The sequence below is a fragment of the Pyxicephalus adspersus genome, chromosome 6 (genome assembly GCF_032062135.1).
Source record: "Pyxicephalus adspersus chromosome 6, UCB_Pads_2.0, whole genome shotgun sequence".
Taxonomy (NCBI): domain Eukaryota; kingdom Metazoa; phylum Chordata; class Amphibia; order Anura; family Pyxicephalidae; genus Pyxicephalus; species Pyxicephalus adspersus.
In genome coordinates, this window is record NC_092863.1 from 16,198,397 (window position 1) to 16,223,317 (window position 24,921).

The 24,921-nt window shown below is 40.5% G+C and overlaps 1 protein-coding gene across 3 annotated transcripts in view; it reads left to right on the forward strand.

The window, feature by feature from the left end:
- Positions 1–6,521: 6,521 nt before the first annotated feature.
- The window catches only part of HAP1 (huntingtin associated protein 1), a 34,372-nt gene continuing 15,972 nt past the window's right edge, over positions 6,522–24,921 (forward strand). The window contains exons 1-3 of one of the 3 annotated variants that reach the window (XM_072414768.1): positions 6,522–6,624; positions 11,904–12,181; positions 15,619–15,813. In XM_072414768.1, the coding sequence (XP_072270869.1) occupies positions 6,605–6,624; positions 11,904–12,181; positions 15,619–15,813 (493 nt within the window). In that variant the 5' untranslated portion in view covers positions 6,522–6,604. The remainder of the gene's footprint in view (positions 6,625–11,903; positions 12,182–15,618; positions 15,814–24,921) is intronic. The other 2 variants (XM_072414767.1, XM_072414765.1) reach the window with 2 other exon arrangements.

Below are 24,921 nucleotides of genomic sequence, written 5' to 3' on the forward strand. Positions count from 1 at the left end.
ATATGTGATTTCCCATCTTTGCACCTATTGCATGTTTCCATGGGCAGCTATTGGAGGAAAGACAAGGGTTCTTCTGTGCTGGGCTCTGATCAAGTGTTTTACTTTTCCAGTGCTGAAACTTTTAGATTTATGGGAGAGGAGGGTCCAGGAAGTTTACCTAGTGGACATTTCTGATGTTTGTGTATAAGGAATTATTTTTCATGGTCATAATTCCTAATGTAGTTTTACAATCAATCTGCACATATATTGATTTATTAAATAATGTCTGCATGGTGAAAAGTTTCACAAAACTAGCTTTCAAACTCCATCATGGTTGTAGTAAATTGAGAAATCATCAGCTTTTTTACTCATTGGTGTTTTATTCTGGATCACACTACCCCAAATTGATGGCTGTCCACTTGGATTTCTATATATTGCACAGTAACATCATATTTTGCCTGGGTACATTTAGCCCTCAAGGACAATGTCCTTATGTAATCATTGGTGTTTATGGTATGTGAGCCAGAAGGGATAAGGAAATCACGATGTGTGAGATAGCATTAATAACATTACATCACTTTGTTACTTTGCTCAAGGTAAAGTGTTGATGAGTTATTTTGAACCAGATATTTGTGAACTCACATAGCAGATTTATTAGGCTTATAAGTATAAATATAATTATGTTCAAAATAAATGATGTTGTAATACTAAGGTTAAAATAGGTTAAAGCCCAAAGAAACTTTCATTTTATGAATGTAAAGCCTTACAGTTTCCTTTAGAAACCAGCCCCAGTACTATAGAAGAACCTATCTCCTGCCAGCATTGTGCAAAGAAAGACCTTTACTCTCTACATTGACTGAAAAGTCGTACACTCAACACTGACTGGGGAGCTCTAGCCCAGTAGGGAGTGTGTTGGACCTCCTACACCGGGAGCAAGCGTCCTTCTCTGCAGTACACCAACATGGGATAGTCTTTTCCATGCTTTCTAAAATAAAATAATCTAAAGACATTACGCCATTGTTGGATACACTTGGATTTTTATAGATGATTTAAAAAAGACGTTTATTTGGACTTGTCCAGCTCTCTGTAAGCAATTTCCATAGCCTGGTTGTCTTGATTTGCACCTAAGGGGATCTATCTTATGATGGCAGCTGCCAGCCAATAAAAGTGCTCTTCACTATACCCTTAACCAACTCCTTCACCAACTGGCAGAGCTATTTTCTGAGATAAAGTGGCAGCTTTGTTGTTACAAGTTGCCCCTACCTGGCAGGTGGCATGGGAATCTAGGTGACCTTCTGGTTTTCACTAACGCACCCGGCAAGGAGTGATGGGCCAGTGACCCTAGTGGCCACCAGACTACTTTGCTGCAAGGAGGTCACCCGGTCGCGGCCCCTAGTTCCCTAGTTGTGGAATAAGAGGACTGGACAGGCTGGAACATAGTGGGCCTAATTTATTAAAGCACTCCAAGGCTGGAGAGGATACACTTTCATCAGTGAAGCTGGGTGATCCTGCAAACTTGGAATGGATTTCCTAAAAGTCATTTGCTATTTGTTAGCAAATGTTTTCAATCCTGGACCAGACCCATTCCAGGCCTTGGAGGGCTTTAATAAATCAGGCCCCGTAAAACAAGGCGAGGTAGTTGAATAGTCAAGTCGAGGTCAAATTCAGAGAAGCCAAACTAGAGAACTAGCTATAGGAGAGGCAGGAGATGCACTGATGATCCAGCAACCTGAGCCTGGATAGCTTTAAAAAGGGCCAGCAGCCAATGGCAGAACAGAATTTAACTATCTGCTCATTGGCTGCAGCACACACTCCAGAATCCCCTTCAGCTGTGCACAGTCCCAGTTTCTGTGCAGGGGATGCTAAGAACATTTGAAAATGCACGGCTACAGGGAGGCAAGTGATGCTGCAGCTTCCTGAGCAGATGATCTGTGGGCGGAGTGGTAACAATTATATACCAATGCAAAAGACCTTACCCGATCTTCTTCATGGAGTTGGGCCTTTGGCCATCTTGATTGGCCGTTATATCGTAACTCCTGCTCAGGCGCCTATAATGCAGGAACGGGGTTTTGGATATAATACTTTAATATTTGTATGGGTTTTCTTCCAGAACCCCAAAAAATTATAGATATACAGCTTTGTTTTTTGGCCTTTGACTAGTCAACCTACTGTGTATGTGTGTGTGTGTTTGTAACCTCATCTTGGGATATAAGGGTGTTTTACGAGAATTAGGGACTGATATGAAGTGCAATCTAAATGTATATAATCATGAAAAACAGATAACTGCACAGATCTTATCTTTTGAAAGTACATTTATTTCTCTTGGAATAAAATCGGAGATTCTGAGCTTCTCTTGAAGCACACACAATAGTGGTATTATATTTCCCTAATCTGTTCTTTGTTCCCCATTCTGCAGGAGCTCCCTCACCCCCACCTGATGCTTTCCCTGCAGCCCTACAGCTCTTTTGTGATCCACAAGTATGGAGAATTCTTTGATATCAGTTCTTCAACCACTGGACATAATCCCCAGGGGTACTTCAGCCAAGCTCATGGGGGTGGGGGTTTGCCTAAAATAAAATGATAGCTAAAAGTTTAACAAATAATAATTCAAATTTAAAACAAACTTATGTGAGTATAGTATAAAACACAGGTAGGAAGGCATGGATAATACAAGATATTTAGGTCAGGGTGTTTGCAATAAGAATCCTTATAACATTAAATTTTCTTATTTTATGTAAAGTTTCATAAGAGGTATGGCTGAGAACAGACCGAAAATTGATAGATGATTGCTGAAGAACTGTAAGTAGTAAATCCTGAATTGCTCAACAGCTTTAGAGGAAAGGACAAGTGTGTCTCTAGAACACAATAGACATCTATAAATACTTGTAAGAGTCCCAAGTGGAGCATGAAACCACTCATTACCCACAATCCCTTCTTCTAAGCAGCTGTGAATGCTGATTCAGGGACTCAGCTCACAGATGTAAAAGGCTCTGTCCAATCAAATCAGACATTTTAGTTCTACGAAAGTGGGATGTATTAAATATTTCGGGTTAGGTGATAATACCTGGGTTTTAGGAATGATTTTAGACATAATGGGGTCCAGGGCAAATATGAAGTTGAGGCCCTAAATGCTCTTTATTCTAGCAAACACCTCCTGCAATTCTGTCGATTGGGTCTATGGAGAAGGTTGAGCCAAGGACAATTGCCCAATTTGCCCCAATCCTAAAATCATCGCTACTGGATTGGGTTCATAGTTCTTTGAAGTTTCTCCAACCCCATGTTTGAGAAGTGCAGTGCACAACACTCATAAAGTGCATTGTGTTGGGTGTCATTAGGAGAGAAAGGCAATACATCACAAAACACATGGTATACACATTACAGTCCAACTATAGCTATTTCATGTGTTTCCGCAGAGCATATGTGTAAATGGGCTCTGTAAGTTGGCAGAGATAGCCAACAGCGAGCCTCCATGCAGAACTGACCTGGGGCCCTCCTGCTGAACTAATTTGAGGGGCCCCTGTAGAGACCCCTGTTGACTATGTCTGGAGTGTCTTGGGTCCTAATGTTGTCACACACTTTGCACTTTTATGTCTGGCCCTGGAAATAGTGACTTCAGAAGATTAACTCGAACACACCATGGAATCAAACTCATGCCTGGTGCTCACCACGTATATGATCATCCATAGCTTGAAGAACATTTCCATGTATAAAGACAAAATCCTGGGGTTCTCCACAGTCACCCATTTATTTAATGCATCGCAAGCACAACATTGAAGCTCGGTTTGTTCTTCCTCAACTAAAAGGAAAAATTGAGAAAACTAAAATCACCAAAGTGAACAGAAGATTAGGTAAAAGCAGTGGTTGGGTTTGCCCATCAACTGTAGCTGAGTTATACATTTTAGTTAATGAATTACCTACCTTTATAATTGGAATGTTTTACAAAGTTGCCATTTAAAAAAAAAAGTTAGTCCATCCAAAAGTGGAAGTCGATGGGGTAAGTCAACCTAGTTTTACAGAAGGAAAGACAAGGTTGATGCTATAACTGAGTTGCCTGGGTAGACATTGACAGCACAGTTGAATTTGCTATAAGCAATTATTCAGCTGGACTGGACAAATGTTATCTCATGTGTATAGACCACTATAGACTTACAAGATCAAAATGAACCCTTGAGCATAATAGAAAAAGATTTACTGACCAGTAGCTGCCATACGTAGAATTTACTTATTTTATTGATCACAGGTAAATTTCCCACTCCTTAAATACTAAGCAAAATATTTTGCTCCCCTTTGGTTGCTGGAGGGAGACCCAAGACAATTACCAGCAGGGGGGCTTCCAAATACATTTGCTGCTTTCTCTTTAAAAGTGCTCCCCCCTCCCTTTCCTGCCTAAATTGGTGTGAAGGGCAGAGGTAATTCTGGTCTTTTATTTTCTTCCAGACTAATAGCAACATGAACTAGTTGTTAAAGGGATTCCATCATTCAAATGTCATATCATAAACATGTAATTGACATTTTCAGCTTTCTTTAAAATTATACATGAGGATCTTGTTGTAAAGTTTGTTGCTCAATCACTAAATCAGAACAAATCTGCTCCAACTTGTCATGCTTGGTAGATTTGTTGTTCTGTACACAGAAATGGAAAGTTTATAACACTTTTCCTAACTGCATTGGACTGATGATGTCTCCTGTGTTATAAATGAATATAGAAATACAAGGAGTCCTTCCTATAGGAGGATTCTGTGACCCTGCTGCCTTTTATATTCACGCTCCATGCACCCATGACAGTTCACATACATACGTGTGGGGCAGCACGGAGGCAACCTTCTCTGGGCAACCAGAGGTCTCTCCAGAGAGGAAGAATAGGGAGGGTGAAGCTTCCATTTTCTGGCTTCATAGCAACAACAAAAGCCACTGAGACATAATTTCCATGTATATGTTTACTGGGCAAACATCACATGAAGAATGACATTTACCCTTCTAGAGATGATTGCTGCTGTGTCGGCACGTTTCACCACGTCTGGTCGTATTATTGTTTAGTGAGCCCAAAGATGATAATTAGGGTGATGAACTGCGACTGAAGTGCTCTAAGACTTTGATTGTAGGAATGATTCAATAAATGACTCCAGACACATTTATAGAGATGAAACAGTAATTTTTAAAGCAGACAACTAGATGCTCCTTTGTTCGGGTGCAGAAAGTGAGTCATTTTGGTGCTAAATCTGGTTAGCAATACTCAATTCTTTGCGTGAATAAGAGGTAACTTCGTGTCGCAGTTAGGGTTAAAGTTAGGTTAAGGGGTAGGTGTTTGGGTCGGGGGTTAAGAACAAAGTTACATAAAAGTACTGAGTATTGCTTCACCATACCTTGAAGGTATTGCTGCTCCATATCCAGAAGCACCAGATACTGATTTTCTATACCTGAAAGTAGTAGGTATTGCTTGTCCATATCTAGATGTACTAGGTATTGCTTCTCCATATCTGGAAGTATTGAGAATTGATTCTGCATACCTAAGAGTGTTGAATATTTCTTCTGTATACATGAAAGTACTAGGTTTTGCTTCACCATATCTAGAAACACCTGGTATTGCTTCTCCGATACAAGAAGAACTGCATATTCCTCCTCTACACCTAGATGTCCTGGGCATTGCTTCTCTCTACCAAAAAGAACCAGGTAATGCTTCTACATACCTGGGAGAGCAAGGTATTGGTCCTTTTTACCTAGGATTACTGAGTATTGCTTCATCATAGATAGAAGTTCTAGTTATTGCTTCTCCATACCTGGATATTGCTATACCATACCTGAATGTACTGGGTATTGCTTCTCTATACCTAAAGTTACAGGGTATTGAGGTACCCTGGAAAGACTGGGTATTGCTTCTACATACCTAGAAAGATCACAAATTTAATTACTTCCAGTGGCTGAATGAAGCCACTGGGAGCGGGGAACGAAGAAGGAATGGTGATGGAGAAGATGGGTGGTCTGATGTGGGAAGGAATCATTTGAAGCTTCTACTTTCTGTCTTCTGAGTTTCTGTCTGTACAAATCTCAAAAGCCTAAATGCATAAAAGACAAAAGAAATACATGTCGGCTTTTTTTTGTAAATTGAATTCAGTTACTGCAAAGAAAAAAACTTAAACTTCTGATGGCTCTTTATTCCTATAACTCTTACGTGTTTTGTCAGAAGATCTAGCTTAATATTATTAGTATTAAATTGTTAAAAAGATGGACATTGAATGAGAATAGTGGTCACAGGTTGTGGTATCTCACACTACAATGCTGGCAAATGGCTGTGAGTTTCCTCCAAGTCACACGTACCCGATACTTTGACTAGTATGTCCTCTCTCAATGACAGTGTGTTACATAGACACAATAGAAAATCCTGGGCACTGTGTCAGAACAGGGATCCTATACCTGACTCTTGCAGGATTTAGTCTACTCCCTCTGTGTTCTCAGCCTGGACTCCTCCTCCTCTATTCACACACATTTCCATTCATAGCAGCCTTCTGCTTGCTCTTAGTCACTTCATACAGCTTGCAATGTCCAGGTGTGGTGACCCTACCGCCATGATGTAAAGGGGGCATAGAGCGGGCTCACTGGGGGTACCGGCACCAGGACTCCATTCACCATGCACTACAAATTTGTCAGGTCAGTAGAAAAGTTTTATGTATGAACCTTCTTATTTGACTTCTGTTACTACCAATGTTTGTAGTGCTATATGTGTGTGTAGGGTACTGGGTGAACATCACAATATTGTTTAAGGGTGAGTTTATCCTTAAGTGATATTTTAATTTTCAGTAGATGCCACTTGGTGAATTCTTTGGGAGAACTTTGTGCTCTGGGTCTGCTCACCTGCTATGCCCAGTATGAGGAGCCCCAACTCCCAAATCCTTTCTGGATTTTTTATTTTATATTATGGAGAATGGGAGAGGAGTTAGGACACATTATGGGGAATAAAAACACATAAAACTCCCACCTGGACGAAAAAGAGTTGGGAATTTTAGAAGGAAGATCTAATGGTTTGAAGCTACCCAACCCATTACTAAACATTGTTTTCGGGAGGGACTGACCTTGTTAAACAGACTTATTGCAATATGAAAGGGGTACAATCTATAATCAGCAACACAATGTAATGTTGGGCATACTCTTGGTGTTCTTTTTCAATCAATATAAATGTCGATTTATATTGATCGTTGCAATTAATTACACGTTTTTATCCACTTGTTTGATCGCTTATCTGAATTATATTTATTTTACTATGATATCTTGTTGAAATATTGATCAGAGTATTTCAATTCAATGATTAACCAGTCGATAGAAACATTTTTGATTATTTAAAACATAAGAAAAGATTCTTTAAAAAGTTAATGTGCCTGGATATCATTTTAAATATTTGACCTCAATGATTTTCAAGTCTATGATGAAGAATAAGTGTACAGCACGTAAAGTTAGAACTCCAGATTGGAGTGCTTGCTGCAAGAAATGGTTGATAATTAGCATAAAAATTAGGTAAGAAACACTTTTAAAGGGAGGATCTTTAATGTGCAGTTTATTTTAACACCCAAGCCATGGGTTACCAGCAGTGTTTAATGAATGGATAAGTAAAAGTATTGTGTAAATCCTCTTTGTGATCACATGTTGCAGCCAGGCTGTTTGATATCTGAGCTGATCTTCCTCAGTCCCAATTTTTTTTTATAGCAAAAGTCTAAATTCAAATCAGTGAACTGTTTTAATTTGTCTACATATATGCAGATTTGTCCAACGTTTGCAGACTTATAAATCATGATTATCCTAATTTATTAAATGTGTGTTTTTGCACAGATCAGATAGATTGCAATGAAAATATTTAGGCAAATCAGAAATGTGGTTTTAATCCAATTACCAGCTTGCATAGGCTGATCAGCCGAGAAGGTCTTTAATGACCCTTTTCCGAGGCAAACACAACATTTATTACCATTTGTTACCAATGTGTGTAAAACAATGAAAAAAAAGTCATAACTTCCCCTTTGGAGAATGGAGTCCTATGGTGACAATGCTGCTCCTCCATACAGAGCGGTGGATGAGCGTTGTCCTCCTAGGATTGTGTTACTTGAAGGATCACTTGGTATAGGAAAAAATCCCAAAAATTAATGCAGCCACCCATTTTAAGGACTGGTATGCTACACATATTACTTAGATTTGATAACGCTTTACCTTCCCTTCATCTTTAGGATGTGGGTCATAAACATTTCTCAATGCAGGTGCAATTCTTCCCAACTATATCAACACCCCCACCAGCTACAATGGGCAAAGTTCATATTTGGCAGCCAAGATGATTATCAAGGCAAATGCAAAATTTAGCAAGTCTGGGTCTCTGCAATGGTTAATGATTAATTTGGGTTATCTGCTGCCCCATAATGCTTGAGCAGAAGATCTTCAGATTTAGTCCATTACCTTCTCCTGGTTGCAAGGTGACTCCAGTTGTAGCGGGATGCCTTGTGTGCAGATAGCTCTACAAGGATAATAAAAAAAACAAATATAAAGTTTGGGAAAAGTGCTCAAAATTGGCAATATATGATTGGATTTAGACGTCGATCTTCTTCTGCAGATTACTTGATTAGGTATAATTGGTCATTAGTCCTGTTGGGAAGTCTTGCGACTAATTTCAAATGTTTTTACAACCCAGATACAGTTAGAAAATATGAATATTGTATGGTTTATGGTGCTTATGTCCTGCTCAGACCAATTTACTGGCCCATGAGTCCTTCATGGTTATTGATGGACATCAACACTTGCTCTTGCACGTGCTCTTAGTATGATGATTGCCCTCCATGAACCCAAAGTTAACCAAACAGATCTGTAATGTAGTAGGTGCCTGGTTGTCATTCTGATTTTCTGGATTCAATGTCTCCCCTGGCTTAGAGTTATTATCATTCATTTAAAGGTCACTTGATAGGACAGCAATATGGCAGCCAACATTGCCATTTGCTTTTTATATATTCAAGACTATCCTATGTTTGCTTTATTACTAGGCCCTAAAGTGATTTGGGAATCCGCTGCAGGTAGGAAAAGGTTATGTAGGTAGGTGTGGGGTGGGGCAGCCTATATAATGACTAAAGACTTTAACTTTAAGCCTTAACTTTAAATATTTGTCTTCTCACTTTTTTGGCCATAAGATGTCCATATCATAAAAATTACCGGATCATTCGAAAACTGTTAACTACCTGTTCTTGAAAGGTATTAAAAAGCTTCCTTGGTCACTATCATCACAGAGCTTAAGCCGCATACACACGTGCAATTATTGTCGTTGGAAAGGATCTTTCACAATCCTTTCCAACGACAAGAATTGCAGGATGCATGAACGAGTTCTACTCTATAGAGAGGGGAGGGGGAGAACGACGGAGCAGCACCCTGCTCCGCGCTCTCCCCTTTCCCTTGCATTAGGGTTGTTCATCGTTCGTGGATCCGCCAGGACGGATCCACGGACAATGAACGACCTTGACTTACACACGCCAGATTCTCACCCGATATCTGGCCGATGCCGATTATCAGGCGAGAAAAATCTGACGTGTGTACGTAGCTTAACTCTTGTTCCCTCAATTCTCTTTCTAACAACTTGAATTGACCTACCTTTCATTTCTGTGGCCTCTGTACAAACTTCTTCATGTGTACTTGTAAAATGTTAAAGAGATGTTTTTCTCATTAGGCATAGCGAGATTTGTCTCAAGGTAGAACCAAAGTGACAACCACAATAGATATATGACCAATCAAAGCCATCTGTACAAACTTTTATACTTTAATGTTTAGTTATAGCATATATCAGGTAACAAGGACCGAAGTGTTACCCTTCAAGTTATCCAACAAACAAATGGCCCATTGGACATCTTTGAAGACTGTGCCTTCTTTCATCTGAGATTAACTAAGCAAACACATGGGCATCCTTTGGAAAAATTGACTGTTGAGTTCTTAGGTTTAACCCAGAGCCCTTTGTTGTCCTGTTTGTTCTCTGGATAAACATTAACTTAGGCTCAGCAGTAAACATAGAAGGACTCTTCCTTTGTCTGGTACATTGCCGGTGCCCTCTGACCTCTTCTCCAGAGGAAGGAACCTTCCTTCTTGTTATTGTTGGTTTTAGGCAAGTTGTATGCACCGCTAATTAATCGTTAAAGAATGAAAAGACGAATCTCCTGGATCCCTTTAGAAACGATTTAATGAAAGCTTTTATAGACACCTTTGGATTTGTGCGGGCAATCCGACTGCAGTTACTAAATTGCACAATTTGACTATTTAATAATAAATTAATAAATTAATGTTGTAATGTGGACCTGCACTCAAATATGAAGACAAAATTATGTTAACAGTTCTGGTGAAGAGATTTTTCCAAGATCCAAGTTTTCTTCATTGGTGATTGCCAGTATGGCTTGGTTGACCTTCAGCAGCCAAGGACACATGGCCATTGGAGTGCACCGGCAATGGAGTGGGCTTGGAATATAATTTTTCTAAGAGACATAGGAATTTCAGTTCTCCTTATTGGTTGGTATTTGGGATATCCATCCCATTTATTTGTCCTGGGTTCCTGGTGTGGTATAGAGAGACTAAACCTGGATACTGGTTACTGGGAACGTTGGATGGTCTAGTTCACTGTCTCCAAACCCTCCAGATTAGTTCTTCATGTCTTTTTATGTTCTCTTTCAAGTCCCGGACCCTTTAAAAACAGCCAGTCCCTGTAACAGTGCACTGACCTTGTAGACGAATCTAAGGACTATTCTCTCAAGTGGCCACAGTCAGGTCCTATTACTGTGACCAGTATGCCCTCAAGGCTTGGGTCAAGCAGCTTCCACCGACCTCTTCCAGCATGGAAGACTCAGTAAGTAAGGCTATGTACACACGTGCAATGGTTCTGGTTCGATAATATGCTCAGGGCGGATATCAAACAAGAATCTTGCATATGTACAGTGCTCATCATCCAAGGTTCAAATGACCGTCCTGGTGGATCCATGGACAATGGATGACGAACGATGGTAACGCAAGTGAAGGAGAGAGAGCACAGCGGGGTGCTGCCCGTCGTTCCCCCTCCCTTCTCCATGGAGCAGAACGGTGCTGTATGTACAGCGCTCATTCATGCATCTTGCAGTCCTTTGTCGTTTGAAAGGATCGTGAAGATCCTTTCCAACGACAATTATTGCAAGTGTGTGTATGTAGCCTGAGGCTACGTACACACATGCAATTATTATCATTAGAAAACGAACGATTAACGACCAAGCAACAATCTCATCTCTTCGAGTTCCCCCAGATATTATAACCATCAGGTGAACTGATTCTTATCATTTATGCCTAAACTCTGTTTCTTAACCAGGGTTCTGTGGAACTTACCTATTACCCATAACTTCTAAAATAATAATCTATCTTGTCCTGGATCCTTTTGAAATATATAGAGTCCCAGTGAATATTCATTTAGCGATTATACGTGCCTTTAGAAACCCCACCTTTGTGAAAATACAACTAGGTATGTAAAAATTAACCTGACCTCATGATGCAACCTTTCTGTAACAATATTATAGTTAGAATGAGGTAGTGACTTTGTACAGCGCTGCTTAATTTGATGGCGCTATATAAATACTGTGTATTAATAATAAAGTGAGGTAGTGATGCCATCTGGTGTTCAAACTGTATTACTACATGCTTTCATGCTGCATGTTAATTCTTATATTATTGACCACTGAAACACTATAGAGAAAATTACAAAAAACTTTTTTTATTTTATACTGAAATGTTATAATACTAATTTTAAATCTTTTTTTAGAGTTAAGGGTATGTTAATGGAAGTATTTTTTGCAAGTATTATAAAGACAACTGGCAGAGCATAACGAGTTTATTATTTTAAATACACAATGATTTTTAATTTATATGTTCACAGAGTATTGATAATATTATCTATTCTTGTGCAGAACCATCAGCGGTGGCCTTGTTGAAGAGAGGCCTGGATATCTCTTCTGCCTTCCAGAACACGGCCCCCTTCGATCATCAGTGCATGGCAACCTGCATCATCCGCTGACTCCTGCCAAGCTGGACTCCTCCGAATTGTGTGAGGAGGCTGCCAGTTACCCACCCGCGTTCCCCAGTGATCTCCAAGTGCCCGCTGTTACCCCTACACCCCAAGACAATGAGACTCATAGAAAAGCAGCAGAGGGAATCCCTCGGCTCAGGGATGTTTCTACAATCACAGGTAAGAATAATGGATTTTCATTCAGCAATGCTTTGATTGTTCACTAACATGATCTATTGTGTTGTCCATGTATCAATTAATAAAGTTGTTTCATTTTAAAGTGAAAGTGCCAAATTATCTGTCAGGTTTATATCGCTGTCCACTGACAGAATTGCAAGTGTGACATTAGCCTAACACACATATACTATATACCTTAAGACACACTGAGTGACACACATATATACATACAGTAAGACACAAAAAAACACAATAAGACATTCCTAACACACACACCTCTCAGCATCCTCCTCTTCTTACAGTAAGTGCATCTGCTATTGGCCACCCTAAACCTTCTGCCAAAGCATGTAAAATGTATCTCTTGCTGTGTATAGGCTACTTTGATGAACAGGGTGCATTCTATGTCCACTAAAGCAGCAAAGTGGACGCTATGCTATCAAGGCAGCCAACTGCACAGTATGGCTATCAAAGCAGCCGGGTGCATTTCTTTGTCTAAGTAACCAGGTGGCCTCTGGCATGCTCGCGCAAATTTAGTTGAACTTTTGATGGGTCCATTAACCCATCCATTGGGTTGTGAAACCATCGGAAGATCGAGGAAAGCATTATGATCCCTGGCACTAGAGATTAATTAACCTCTAGTGCTGGGGATCGCAGTGGAACTGCAAATGAACTCTCAATGGAGTTTCTCCATTGAGAGTTCATCTGCAGTTTAGTTCCCATGGTCACCTGCTGATAAGTACAGCCCAGTGACCGTGGGAACTGAACTGTAGATGAACTCTCAATGGAGAAACTCCATTAAGAGTTTGCCTGCAGTCACAGCTGATTGGAGGCACTCGCGTGCCTTTTCCAATCAGCTAAGACTGCAAAGTTCCCACGGTCACCAGGCTGTACTCATCAGCCCCGTGACTGTGGGAACTGAACTGAGGATAGCTTTCCTCAGCCAATCAGAGAGCACTAGAATTTAACCTCTAGTGCCGGGGATCGCACACTGAGCTGATCAATGAAAGCAGCCGGCACTGCATTCATTGATCAGTACAGCCTGCAATCTTTTTTTTTTTTTTTTTTTTTTTTAATTTGACGAACTTACACTACCCGTTCTCGCTTACAATTTCGGTAAGTGAGAACAGCCAAATTCGCCGCGAGATAGAGTTTTAAAAACTCGCTCGCTCATCCCTAGTGCTCGTTATGTTCATTAAGGCAGCCAGGTGGATGTTTTGTCCTTTAGGGCAGCCAGGTGGAGACCATGTACATTAGAAGAGCCAGATGGATGCTATTTCCATTAAGGCAGCAAGGCGGATGCAATGTCGATCAAGGCAGCCAAATGTATGTTTTGTCCATCAAGGCAGCCAGGTGCAGGTTTTGTCTTTCAAAGCAGCCAGGTACATGTTGAGTAAATTAGGACAGCCACGCGCACACTTTCTTCATCAAGGTAGCTAGTTGGTTAGTATGTCCGTCAAGGCAGCCAGGTGGTTGGAGTGTCCATCAAGGCAGCCAAGTGGACACTATGGCCATCAAGGCAGCCAGGTGCATATTTGTTCATCAAGGTGGAAGTCGTGTCCATCAAGGCGGATGCAATGTTGAGACAGCCAGGTGGACACTATGGCCATCAGGGCAGCTGGGTGCATGTTTTGGTCATCAAGGCAGACAGGTGCATTTTTGGCCAGTAGAGTAGCTAGACACAAGCTATATCCATCAAGGCAGCTAGGCACATGTTTTGTTTAATAAGGAAACCAGGTGCATGTTGTGCTTAACAAGGCATCCAGGTGCATGATTTGTGCATCAAGGTGGAAAACATGTCCATCAAGGCAGCAAGGCAGATGCGGTGTCATTCAAGGCAGCCAGGTGTATGCTATGGCCAACCAACCTAGTGCATGTTATGTCTTTTAAGGCAGCCAGGTGCACACTTTTTCATCTAGGCAGCCAGGTGGACCATATGGCCTTCAAAGCAGCCAGGTGCATGTTCTGTCCACCAGGACAGTCAGGTGCATGCTATGGCCATCAAAGCTGCCAAGTACATGTTTTTCTATCAAGACAGACAGGTGCATGTTTTATGCATTAAGGCATGCCGTTGCATGTTGAGCCCATTAGGGCAGCCAGGTGCACACTATGTCCATCAAGGTAGCTAGGTGAACATTATGTCAATTAAGGCAGCCAGGTGCAGGTTTTGTCCCTCGAGGCAGCCAGGTGGAGGTTTTATGCATCAAAGCAACTAGGTACATGCTGTGTACATAAGGCAGCCAGGTGAATGTTATGTCCAACAAGGCAGCCAGGTGGAGGCTCTGCTTAGCTGCATTGTCTGGATCCCTATGTCTGCATGGCTGTGAAAAAGGAATCCTCTTGCAAACCTAACATCTGCAGATGGAGATGGAGGGGGGGGTGCTTAAAGGGGCAACCTGCCTTATGGCTGGTCCAGCTCTGCCCATGTTTCCCCATCACCATAGATGCCATAACACACATGGCAGTTGTGGTTAAAGGTACTGATGACTCTTAGATTTATTTATTACTTCTGTAATTATACAATAGTTACCTTTATCTTAGCTTTAGTATAGATACATGGAGATATTCACAAAGGTAAATGTAATTTAATGTAAAACAATGAAAAGTATTAAGTAGACCCATGTATGTATGTATGTCCATGTCTATTATTATTAATATTAATAAATAATAATAATAGACATAGCCAGCATACATACAGATAATATTGGCTAAATAGCAGTTGTCACTCAGAATTTGTCCACTAGGCGGTGCTGTGTTCATTGTCATTTACTTCATTGTGTGTTCATTGGCTTTAATTGTGTTACAATATTTATATGTTTGGATATGGGCAATGCATTGGTATTCATTAACAGTGAAAAGAAACACTGCACCTCCTCCAGTTAAGCAGATGATAGTAAATCTCAAAAAGACTGAAATATGTGTGGTCAGCTCAAGAGATATGGTGGAAATAACATTTGTAGAAAATATCTTTTGAGGATGGTCATCTAAAGAAAGGTTGATCTGTAGAGATATGTTTTTTCCCCTTTTCTGTAAGATAACCTTTGTTCACAAAATTACCTCCAGATAAGATAATTACTGGTAATGAATCTACTGAATTTGGCAACCACTTCTTAAGCTAGACAAACAAGATCTGACCGTGCAATGTCCTTCAGATCTACCTACAGCTATGCAGTGCAGGGACCTATCTAATTGGACACAAGATTGCTGGCTGCCATGCCTTGATTTGCATCATGTGAAGGTGGCCATCTTGGTCCAGGCAGGGTTTTGCTTCCGCGTGTCAGAGCCTCCAGCAAGGAGGAAATTGGGCAACACAAAAGTGTCATCACCAAATTTATTTCATCATCTCCAAAGACTTATTCCGAGACCAGAGTGGCTTAGATGTCACACTATAAAAATATGGATATATATCAGAATATAGGTTTAATTATCTATTTGTATTTCAGACGTGTGCACCAGTGGGGATGTCCCGGAGGTGGAGATCATCAGCCTTCTGCAGGAGCAGCTCCCTCACTACACTCTTCGTGCCAACACCATGTTTGGATACGACCATGATGACTGGTTGCACACTCCATTGCTACCACCTGACCTGCCCTTCCGTCTTACCCCAGAACAGATAGAAGAGACACTAAAGTATTTCCGTGAGTACATAGTCCACATTGAGGTTCTTCATATACCCGTTATTGTCTTTTACCCCTTCTGTGGAGTAAGTGATCATTGGTTGGTTACAAGGTGTCCAGTGTAAAACCAAACCGGCATGGCCAACAAAATGACTAATTAACATCTACAAGTTTTATCCAACGGTCAGAACACTTTGGGTTTGCCTTTGGTTTTGTCCCTACAACTACGCCCGGAGCTTCAGTTAGATTAGACACACACGTTGTCCCATCTTGCAATGCAATGCCTGGGCAACCAGAAGACCAAGGCATTGTCATGTGAAGCATGCTTACACAGTAACTGTGCAAATACATCTGTTGGAAAGTCTTTATGCACATGTGCACCTCATCATTATTGATTGTCTGCTAGTGCTGACCTTTGCTCTTCCAGTAGGTAATAAATAGGAGACTGATATGGTCTTTCCCCTCTATAGTGTGCTACTATAAGTCTGTTCTGATGAGGAAGTTGGTTACTACCATCACCCTTGGTTGTTGGAGGACAAGGCTGCACATTCATCTCAATATTAGCGCTGCGTAATATGTTGGTGCTATATAAATCCTGTTTATTAATAATAATGTCCATTGCCTCTTCCAACTTCCAGCTCTGATCATTCTGACAAATAGATGCTCTTAAGTTTCTGTTTAAATGGACAACTATGCCTCTGCTTCACTGAAGTCCCCAAAGTGTTAAAAGTACTTCCCAGTTCTTCCCTCTGGATTACTAAACATCGCCTTCTTTATGTTAAGGAGATAAAGAAAGTTCGACACGTGAGAACTTGTAAGGCCTACGACACAGCTTGGAATATCCATGCTGCAGGATAAACATTGACTGGTATTCCATACAAATTTGTGCAAGTGTGCAAATTTGTGTAAATCTTTGCATATTGTGCAAATTTCCACATTTTACGTTACAAATGATATTTTCAATAGATATATTGGAAAAATTGACTATAATTTGATCAGTCATTGAACAAGTGAATAATAGTTCAAATTTGTGTTCTCTATAGAAAAAATCAATTATGAAGTAGATCGTAATATTGATGGAGAACACCAATCACAAAGCATAGTGTACGCCTAACAACAATCAAAGAAACCTGAAGTCCACAAAGTAGATGCTTTGGGATGGACTTGTGAAAGAAGTATTATGATCACATAGCAAGCCTGGGGCTGATGGGGGATGGTGTGTCGTGGTGTTTATGGTCAGATGTTATGGTTCCAGTCTGTGAACACAACACTCCTTGTTCCTTATCACCTTCAGGGAGGGCCTCCATAGCTGTTTTTTTATAGCACGGATGAACTTTGCTCAGCAATACACAAACATGGAGGAGAGGCTATTGGGGCAGATCCAATCACAAAAGATTCTATTATAAGACAGATTAAATATTGACTAATATTATTCCTAGGAAGTGATATTTGCAGTTTCTTGTTGATACTTTTTTCTGGTATCTCCAATGATCATCTGCACCCAAAATGTAAACTTCAGTGACGAGAGAAATATGTTGTATGGAAACACTCTGTATTGTGGGGTGGCAGATGTTAAGGGGAGGATAGTAATAAAAACCCGTGGCTAGGGGATGAAGCTGGATATTGGGAAAATCATTTGATACTGAACTGAATTGTTTTGTTTGCCCATTTCCATTTTTGAACCATGGAATACGTCCAGGTTGGTGACCAGATTTATACAACTGCCATAGCCATGGTCACTTCCCCATCCTGTAATTTGGCTTTCGGCACCTATCTGTAGGTTTCTTTTGCTCCTCCTGTAACTTTTTATATCGTCCTGGAGTTCAGCCATAAACTGTTAAGGAGTTAGGTGGTGGATTAAGTGTCAGAGGTGTTAAGGTCTCCTTATAGGGGTTAGTGTAATGGTTCTTGTATTGGTAATGCATTGTGTTCAGGTTGTGTTAGGCATATTTATCAAGTTGGGGACAGTTAAAGAGGAACTAAACCCACATGACTCACCTATCCCTGTTCCATTGCAGGGCGCCACCATCTTCCACTTTTTTTTTCTTCCATTCAACATTTGGCCAACTTGAATGGCGGTGCTGTAATGGCCCTTTTCTTTTCTTGGAGTGTATAACTACTGGATGTGCTGATCCAGCTACTCCGCCTTTCCATCATCTCCCTACATAATCTTTTATGTAGCTGCCGGGGAAGACGTAAAAGGGAACACTTTAGAGTGTGATTTAAGTGACTCTTCTGAGTGTCCTGACTTCACATACAAGATGGTGGTGCACAGTGGTAGTCCAAGGCCTTTGGGATGTTGACACAATAACATGCCCAAAATATACTAAATGCACATATAATTATTATTGGTATTATTAAAAAAAAGTATTTTATATTGCAGCACTGTACATTAAATAGGGGTTGCAAATGAAAGACAGATACAGACAGTGACACAGAAAGAGAAGAGGACCCTGCCCCAAAGAGCTTACAATCTAGGAGGTGGGGGAAGTAACACACACTAGGAGGGGATATGGTAAGTAGTGAGAGTTTTAAAAGACAGAAGAAGACAGGTAGGCAAGTTTGAAAAAATGGGTTTTGAGTGCTCTTTTAAATGAGCAAAAAGTAGGAGCGAGCTGAAAGGGACTAGGAAGACCATTTCAGAGAATTGGATCAGCTACAGAAAAGTCTTGGAGCCGTGCGTGTGATGAGGTTATGAGTGAGGAAGTCATTAGTAGGTCATTGGAGGAGCGAGTTGGTGAGGTAAATGGTCTGGTGATAAGGACTTTGTAGGTTGCCCATCTCATTAGTGAACATCTGGTTTGGCCAGTATTACATTACCAGAAAATGTAATTTTGTCCAAGTGGAAGTGGTACAGATGGTGGTATCAGAAATATGTGGAACATAAAAATATTATTACAGAACTGTCTTGCAATGGGAAAGTAAATATACAGACTCGGCAGTTAATCATAATCAAGCATCATGTTTGTCCCTTGTATATATTTGTTTGCCCCTATGTATATTTACCTTCATATAATATATTACTATAGGAAATATGTAGCCTGTTATCTAGTATCCACAAAACTCCAAAGGGTGAGGCCTAGACGTTGTTTATGTTGATGGTGATAGACCTTGAGTGTGATAAACATTGTGGTGGTGTTCACACAGGAAGCTGGTTTTAGATTGCTAAAAGAACCCATATTTAGGAATTATGGAGCCTACCATGGGTGACCTCACCCTCAGAGGATACTAGTTTCTGGGACTGTTGATGCGGTGACTCCAGATCTTAATGCCTGTTTCAGATCAGTGGTTTGGAAGGCGCTGAAGTCCAAAAACAGCCATTTAGCTCCCATTTTTAACATAAATCCATCAACAGCTCCATAACTTTTTCAACATGGGGGAATGCTTGAAATAACTTTCAGGTCTCGGGGAACCCCTGATAGTCTGTAGGATGAATGCCTCCTGCTTTGGGCCCGATGTATTAAAGCTCTTCATGAATGGGGAAGATAGAATATCATGGGAGAACATGGGTGATTCAGTAAATTGGGAATGGTCCAGGACTAAAAACATTTGCCAACTGGATCACTCAGGTTTACCAATGATAGTCTATCTTTTCCCGTCTTGGAGAGCTTTGATAAATCAGACTCATTGCCTTACAGATGGCAATAGATCATTGTTAGTGAGGTACAAGTTGCTCATTTCTTAAGGAACCCCTGGCAAACTTTGGAGGAACCCTAGGGTTCCACAAATCTCTGGATGAAAAACACTGCAGTAAATATTTTCTATTTTGCTGCCCTGACTTTAGGTGAAAATGTACATGAAAATATTACAGAACAGGAGAAAATAGGTTATATGGTGGCTACACATTGCCATTGGTCACCGTGTAAAATGTTTACAACAGGGATCTATAATCTGTGCCAACGGTCAGGCTGCCGTTGATATATGACATGTTTGTCTGGATTCTTGAGTGACAGCCTGACTTTCCTCTCCCTTAGGCCAGTGTGTGGATGTGACTACCAGCACGTCATCAATGGAGAACCTTAATCTTCATGTGGGACTGGGAGGCAACTAGGGCTGGCCTAGAGTCATTCTCAACCCTCCACGTTTTACATGACAAAAGACGTATCAGGTTTTTGTAGCCATGAGGCAGAAGGCATTTTCAGCTTTGCCCGCACTTGTTTTTCTACTTGTTTTATGATCTCCTGGTGTTTTCCCTAAGCTTTATTCATACAAAGGATTTAGCAGAAGGCAAGTGATTATTTCCTCTGAAGCTTTAGGATATGCACCTGATAACAGTTTCAGCCCAGTAGAAAAGTTTTTGTTCACAGTTACACTACAAACAGGACAAAATGGGGGATGTTTAATAAAAGGTCGAGCAGTTTTTGGCCGTTTGTATACAAGTTATAAAAGCTTTTTAGAGGTTTTGTTTAGGGATTTGCCAGTTTGTCTCTTTTTTAGGTTTTCTAACTGCGTTGAAGGATACCACATTTATAAAGGGACATAAATATACTCGGAGGACAAAAAGTTTACATGCCTTACAAATTTATAGTGGAGCTTTCAGGAAAAAAAAGACACTTAGCTAGTATAGATGGAAAGCTGTTGATCCTTCCGCGTTCCTAGTCAAGTTGATCCCATGTGGTCCCATCTTCCTTCTTCCATCCAGCACGTACTGGACACCAGTAGCTGCTATCTTCTTCCAGGATCTTCTTACGTTACCCAATCTTGCACTGTACAGGTGCATAAATGTGCCAACCTTACTGCGCATGCCACCTTCTCCACCCACTTTGGTGGGCTCAAAGTGGGGACCCTACTATAACATAGAGACTTTCAAACAAGTATAAGGCTAGGTACACACGTGCACTAATTGTCGTTAGAAAACAAATGACTAACGACAGATCAACAATAATGCACGATTATTTTGAACGATCGTATTGTGCACAATTCTGTACATGCTGTAATGATACGATCGCTCAACTATAATCCACCAATAATGTACACACGCTAGATACGATCATTTGAACGAATCAGGAAGTGACATGTAAAGGAGGAAGTGTACTGCAGAACAATCCATGATCACTGAACGATCGTACACACATATAGACTGCGAACGATCGTCGCCCAATCAGATCTGCCGGGACGGTCGCTTGTTTTCCAGCTACGATCCTCGTTCATTGGCATTGTTGGCCAGTCATTTGTTTCCAATGATAATTATTGCACGTGTGTACGCAGCCTAAAGCTGCGTACACACTTCCAATTTTTATCGTTGGAAATGAACGACGAACGAACGACCGATTGGCCAAAAATCGTTCGTAAAAAAAGTAACCAACGACGCCGACGAACGAGGATAGTCGTTGTAAATGAACAACCGGACCGGCGGATCGGATTGGACGACGATCGTTGACCATCTATCGTGTGTACGGTCGTTCAGTGATCGTCCATGGTCTGAGCATGCGCGGTGAACGAACGTTCGCTCACTTCCTGTGGTGCACGTCACCTCCTGTATCGTTCAAACGATCGCATCTATCGTGTGTACAATATCTTTGAGCGATTGTGTCGTTATCTGTATGTACAGGATCGGTGCTATACGATCGTTCGCAGATATCGTGCAGGATCATTCGTCGTTCGTTTACCAACGATAAAAATTGGAAGTGTGTACGCAGCTTAAGCTTGCTGTATGTGATAAAGATATAAACACAAGTGGCCACTTGGTGATCCTATCAGGGTTAGAATCATTTGTTTTTTTGAGTTTTCTATTTTATTGAACAATAAAAAATGACTTCCTTTTTGTTCTAAATACAGTTTGGCTGTGGCTCTTGTGAACACAGACAGGTCAGATGTATTCATTAGTACAATATGTTGAAAAGGGGATCAGGATATTCTTGGATCTGAAGTTGCTAGGGATCATTAAGAAGATTATTAGTCTAGAGAAGAGCTTTTCAGTGAGGTTATCTGTAGAGATTATGGTATGTGTTCCACACTTATCTATACTTAAAGAATCTATTTATTAGGACTTTGTTATTTTTACATACAGTTTGTGCTTTTCTAGTGCTTTTCCATATTATTGTACCCTAATGTTTTTTTTTTTTTAAACTAATGGCCTACCAGTAGCTAAGGGGTTTCATGTAGTACTGGGAAGATATATATAAGGCTATTTTATTATTAGGCCCAGTACAGAACTTAATTGTGGTGACTTGGACAGGAGCAAGGGCTTTTATGGCCATGTTCCCCACTGAGCGAGCAGGGTACAAAAATTCCCCATTTCTGTAAACTTAGGTCAATATCACTTGAAGGGTAGTTTTTATGTCCTGTGGAAAGGGCTATGTGCTTTGCCAAGCAACCCATATTTCCTGTAGAAGACTGGACAAGCTGCCCAACATATGACTTGGTGCTCCTCTAAATAAAGTTTTCAGTGGTGCCTATTAATTAAAAAGGGTTTAGTAAAAGTACCTGAATATATTTTGATCTCAGCCAAACATTATCTCTAACACAGCCCTATAGCCCTGTTCTGAAAACAATGATTTGTGAGCATGTCTAGTACCAGGAAAATAAACAAATGTTGGGGAGGTGGGAGGACAGGTAAGTGACATCCCCTCCAAAGGAACGTGCAGTGGTCATTATTGATCAATCGTCCATTGATCCGCCATGATTGATTATTGAACGACATCAAATAACCACTCTATACATGCTAGATTTTCACCCAAGATGATCACGATCGTTTTTCACAGTTGACAAATAATGTAGCACATGTACTAGTTTAAGACTAGGCAATAGAAAGGCAGCATAAGGAGATTATCAGGATTTGCATTTATTTACAAATAGCTATGATTTTTTCAAATGCAAAGATGATGCATAGTGTTATAATTATGCACTTGTGATCAGGACTTCAGGTAAAAAGTTTTGCAAAAAGTTGAAAATATGTACTTCTATGTAATAGGATAGATTTGCATTTTAGTGAACTTTTACAATTCCCATGCATGACAAATATGTAAAAAGTTTTTATATACTGCCCACACCCATCCCTGCTTTTCTAAACACTCCCCAAAGTTCTGGGACAGACCTTTTAAACAATCTGGAATACAGTTAGTTAAAGGATGGCACAGATGAGCATGACAGAACAATAATGCATAATAAAAATAATAATAAAGGTGGTTTGACAACTATAAAATAAAAAAGGTGCCCCCTTGGTTTAAACACTGGTGGTTTGCAGCAAGGAAAAGCCTCCTTGTAATACCAACAGATAAACACAGCAATAGCATGTATGGTCCCAATCTGCCCTATAGATAAAATGAGGTCAGAGATGAGGAGCTTTTAGCGCAGATGGAAGCAGAGGATAGTCTTGGGCATCTGTTTGTCAGCACGCTCTCACCATTTATCTTTGTCTGGTCCTTCACCTCCAGGCCTTTGGGCCTATTCTCTCTCTTCTTACACAGCCTGGTAAACAGTTCCGTCACACTAATGACACTTGGCAGATCTGTCTGGATTCACTTAACCACTCGAGACAATTCTTGCCTGTTCTACATTCCACTGAACCTTTACTACAGTTCCCTAATGAGCCGTTCCTCATCTTATTTCTGAGTGCCGAGAACAGCAATGTAGAACAACGAGTATGGGGAAAAGTTGTGTTCCCAAATTCATTGACTAAGAGTCACAGCAAGCCTTTTTTAGATGTTGCTTATGGTCTCAATTGGTGCTGGGTAACTTTTTGTAAAAATGGCTGTGGGTTATTTATCAATACCTCAAAGTCACCAGCATTTCAAAAAAAAATTAAAAGGGATAGCCCTAAATGAATAACGTGGATTACGGAATATGCAAACCATAACATGGGTGAGTGGGCAAAAAAGTGGACGCAGCTTTGCAGGGTTATGGCTTGTAGTAGTGTGTCTCTCTCCCTATGTTTTGCTTTTATTAAAATATGACTTGGGGGCACAATACAGATACTGGATATTGGGCAGTATATAGTGAACACACATATTATATGGGCTTATGGCAGATCCAGATTCAATAGTGTGTATATTAAACATTTGCCATGTTCTATTCTCCTTTGGAATATCCCTGTTATCCTGTCCATATGCACTACAGAAATTGCATAGTGTATGTCCAGCATTAGGGTGTAACATGCCCAAACCATGGTGTAACTGCTCGATTACTGTTTATAGTATTATGTGCATATGGAATGAGGGATCCAGAGTGCATAGCTAAGGTCTCCTCATTATTAGCTTGAGCTCATGGTGTTTATCAATTTGCATATAAATCCAGTGTAGCATTGCCTTTGTCCCCAATCTCTTCCCCCATCAGTCTCTCTGGGCGCTCAGAATAACTAATGATCCTGAGGGGGATGAGAGATTTATATGTAAACATGTGACCATGATTAATTATATTGAGGACATTGGAATTCACTTTTTTGTAATTCTCTCTCCTACCTAAAATCTATTCTTTATCTTGAGTGTGGGAGGATTAGAACACGTCAAGTTTTGTTATAGGGCAAATCTATTCTTTTTGCCATTTTTTGTAGTGCTGACGTTGTCCAGACAAATAAAACTTTCCAACAGCAAGACAAACAAATAGAAATGCTTGTCTTTAGTGGATAGAATGGTGGGGTAAATTCATTTAGAAATTCACCCCCCTCTTCCAACTCTTCCATTTAGTTATAAAAGTGTTCCAAGGCTTCTGATTCAAGTCAACAAGTCTTTGGCTTGACATTTTAAAGGGATCCTATACTCCCACCTCCTAGCAGATATATACTTCTGATTTATACCCCGCATACTCTGTTCACTCTCTAGACTGCAAGGAAGAAGCTCTGTGTAAGCTCAAGATGGATTGCCAGTTGGTCAAGGCTGGGGTCTTTTTACTGTAGGAGATCCCTACATAACTACAAAACAAGATGTCATAAATTACCATGCATGCCCATAATAACAAAAGCCAAGTTTGTACAACCCAGCTTGTGATTTTTTTGGCTTAGTTGCATGTTGGCAAGAATTTCAGCAAAGTCTGCAATATGGCCACCTTATCTTTTGAGTGCTTCCCTGGAACAATGTCTACACATAGCAATACAACACAAAAAGATTCCCAGCATACTTACCCAAGGGCCAACAAAACAAAAATTTGCTAAATTTGCTCCGACCCAGCTAACCTTTATGGCATATAAAGCAG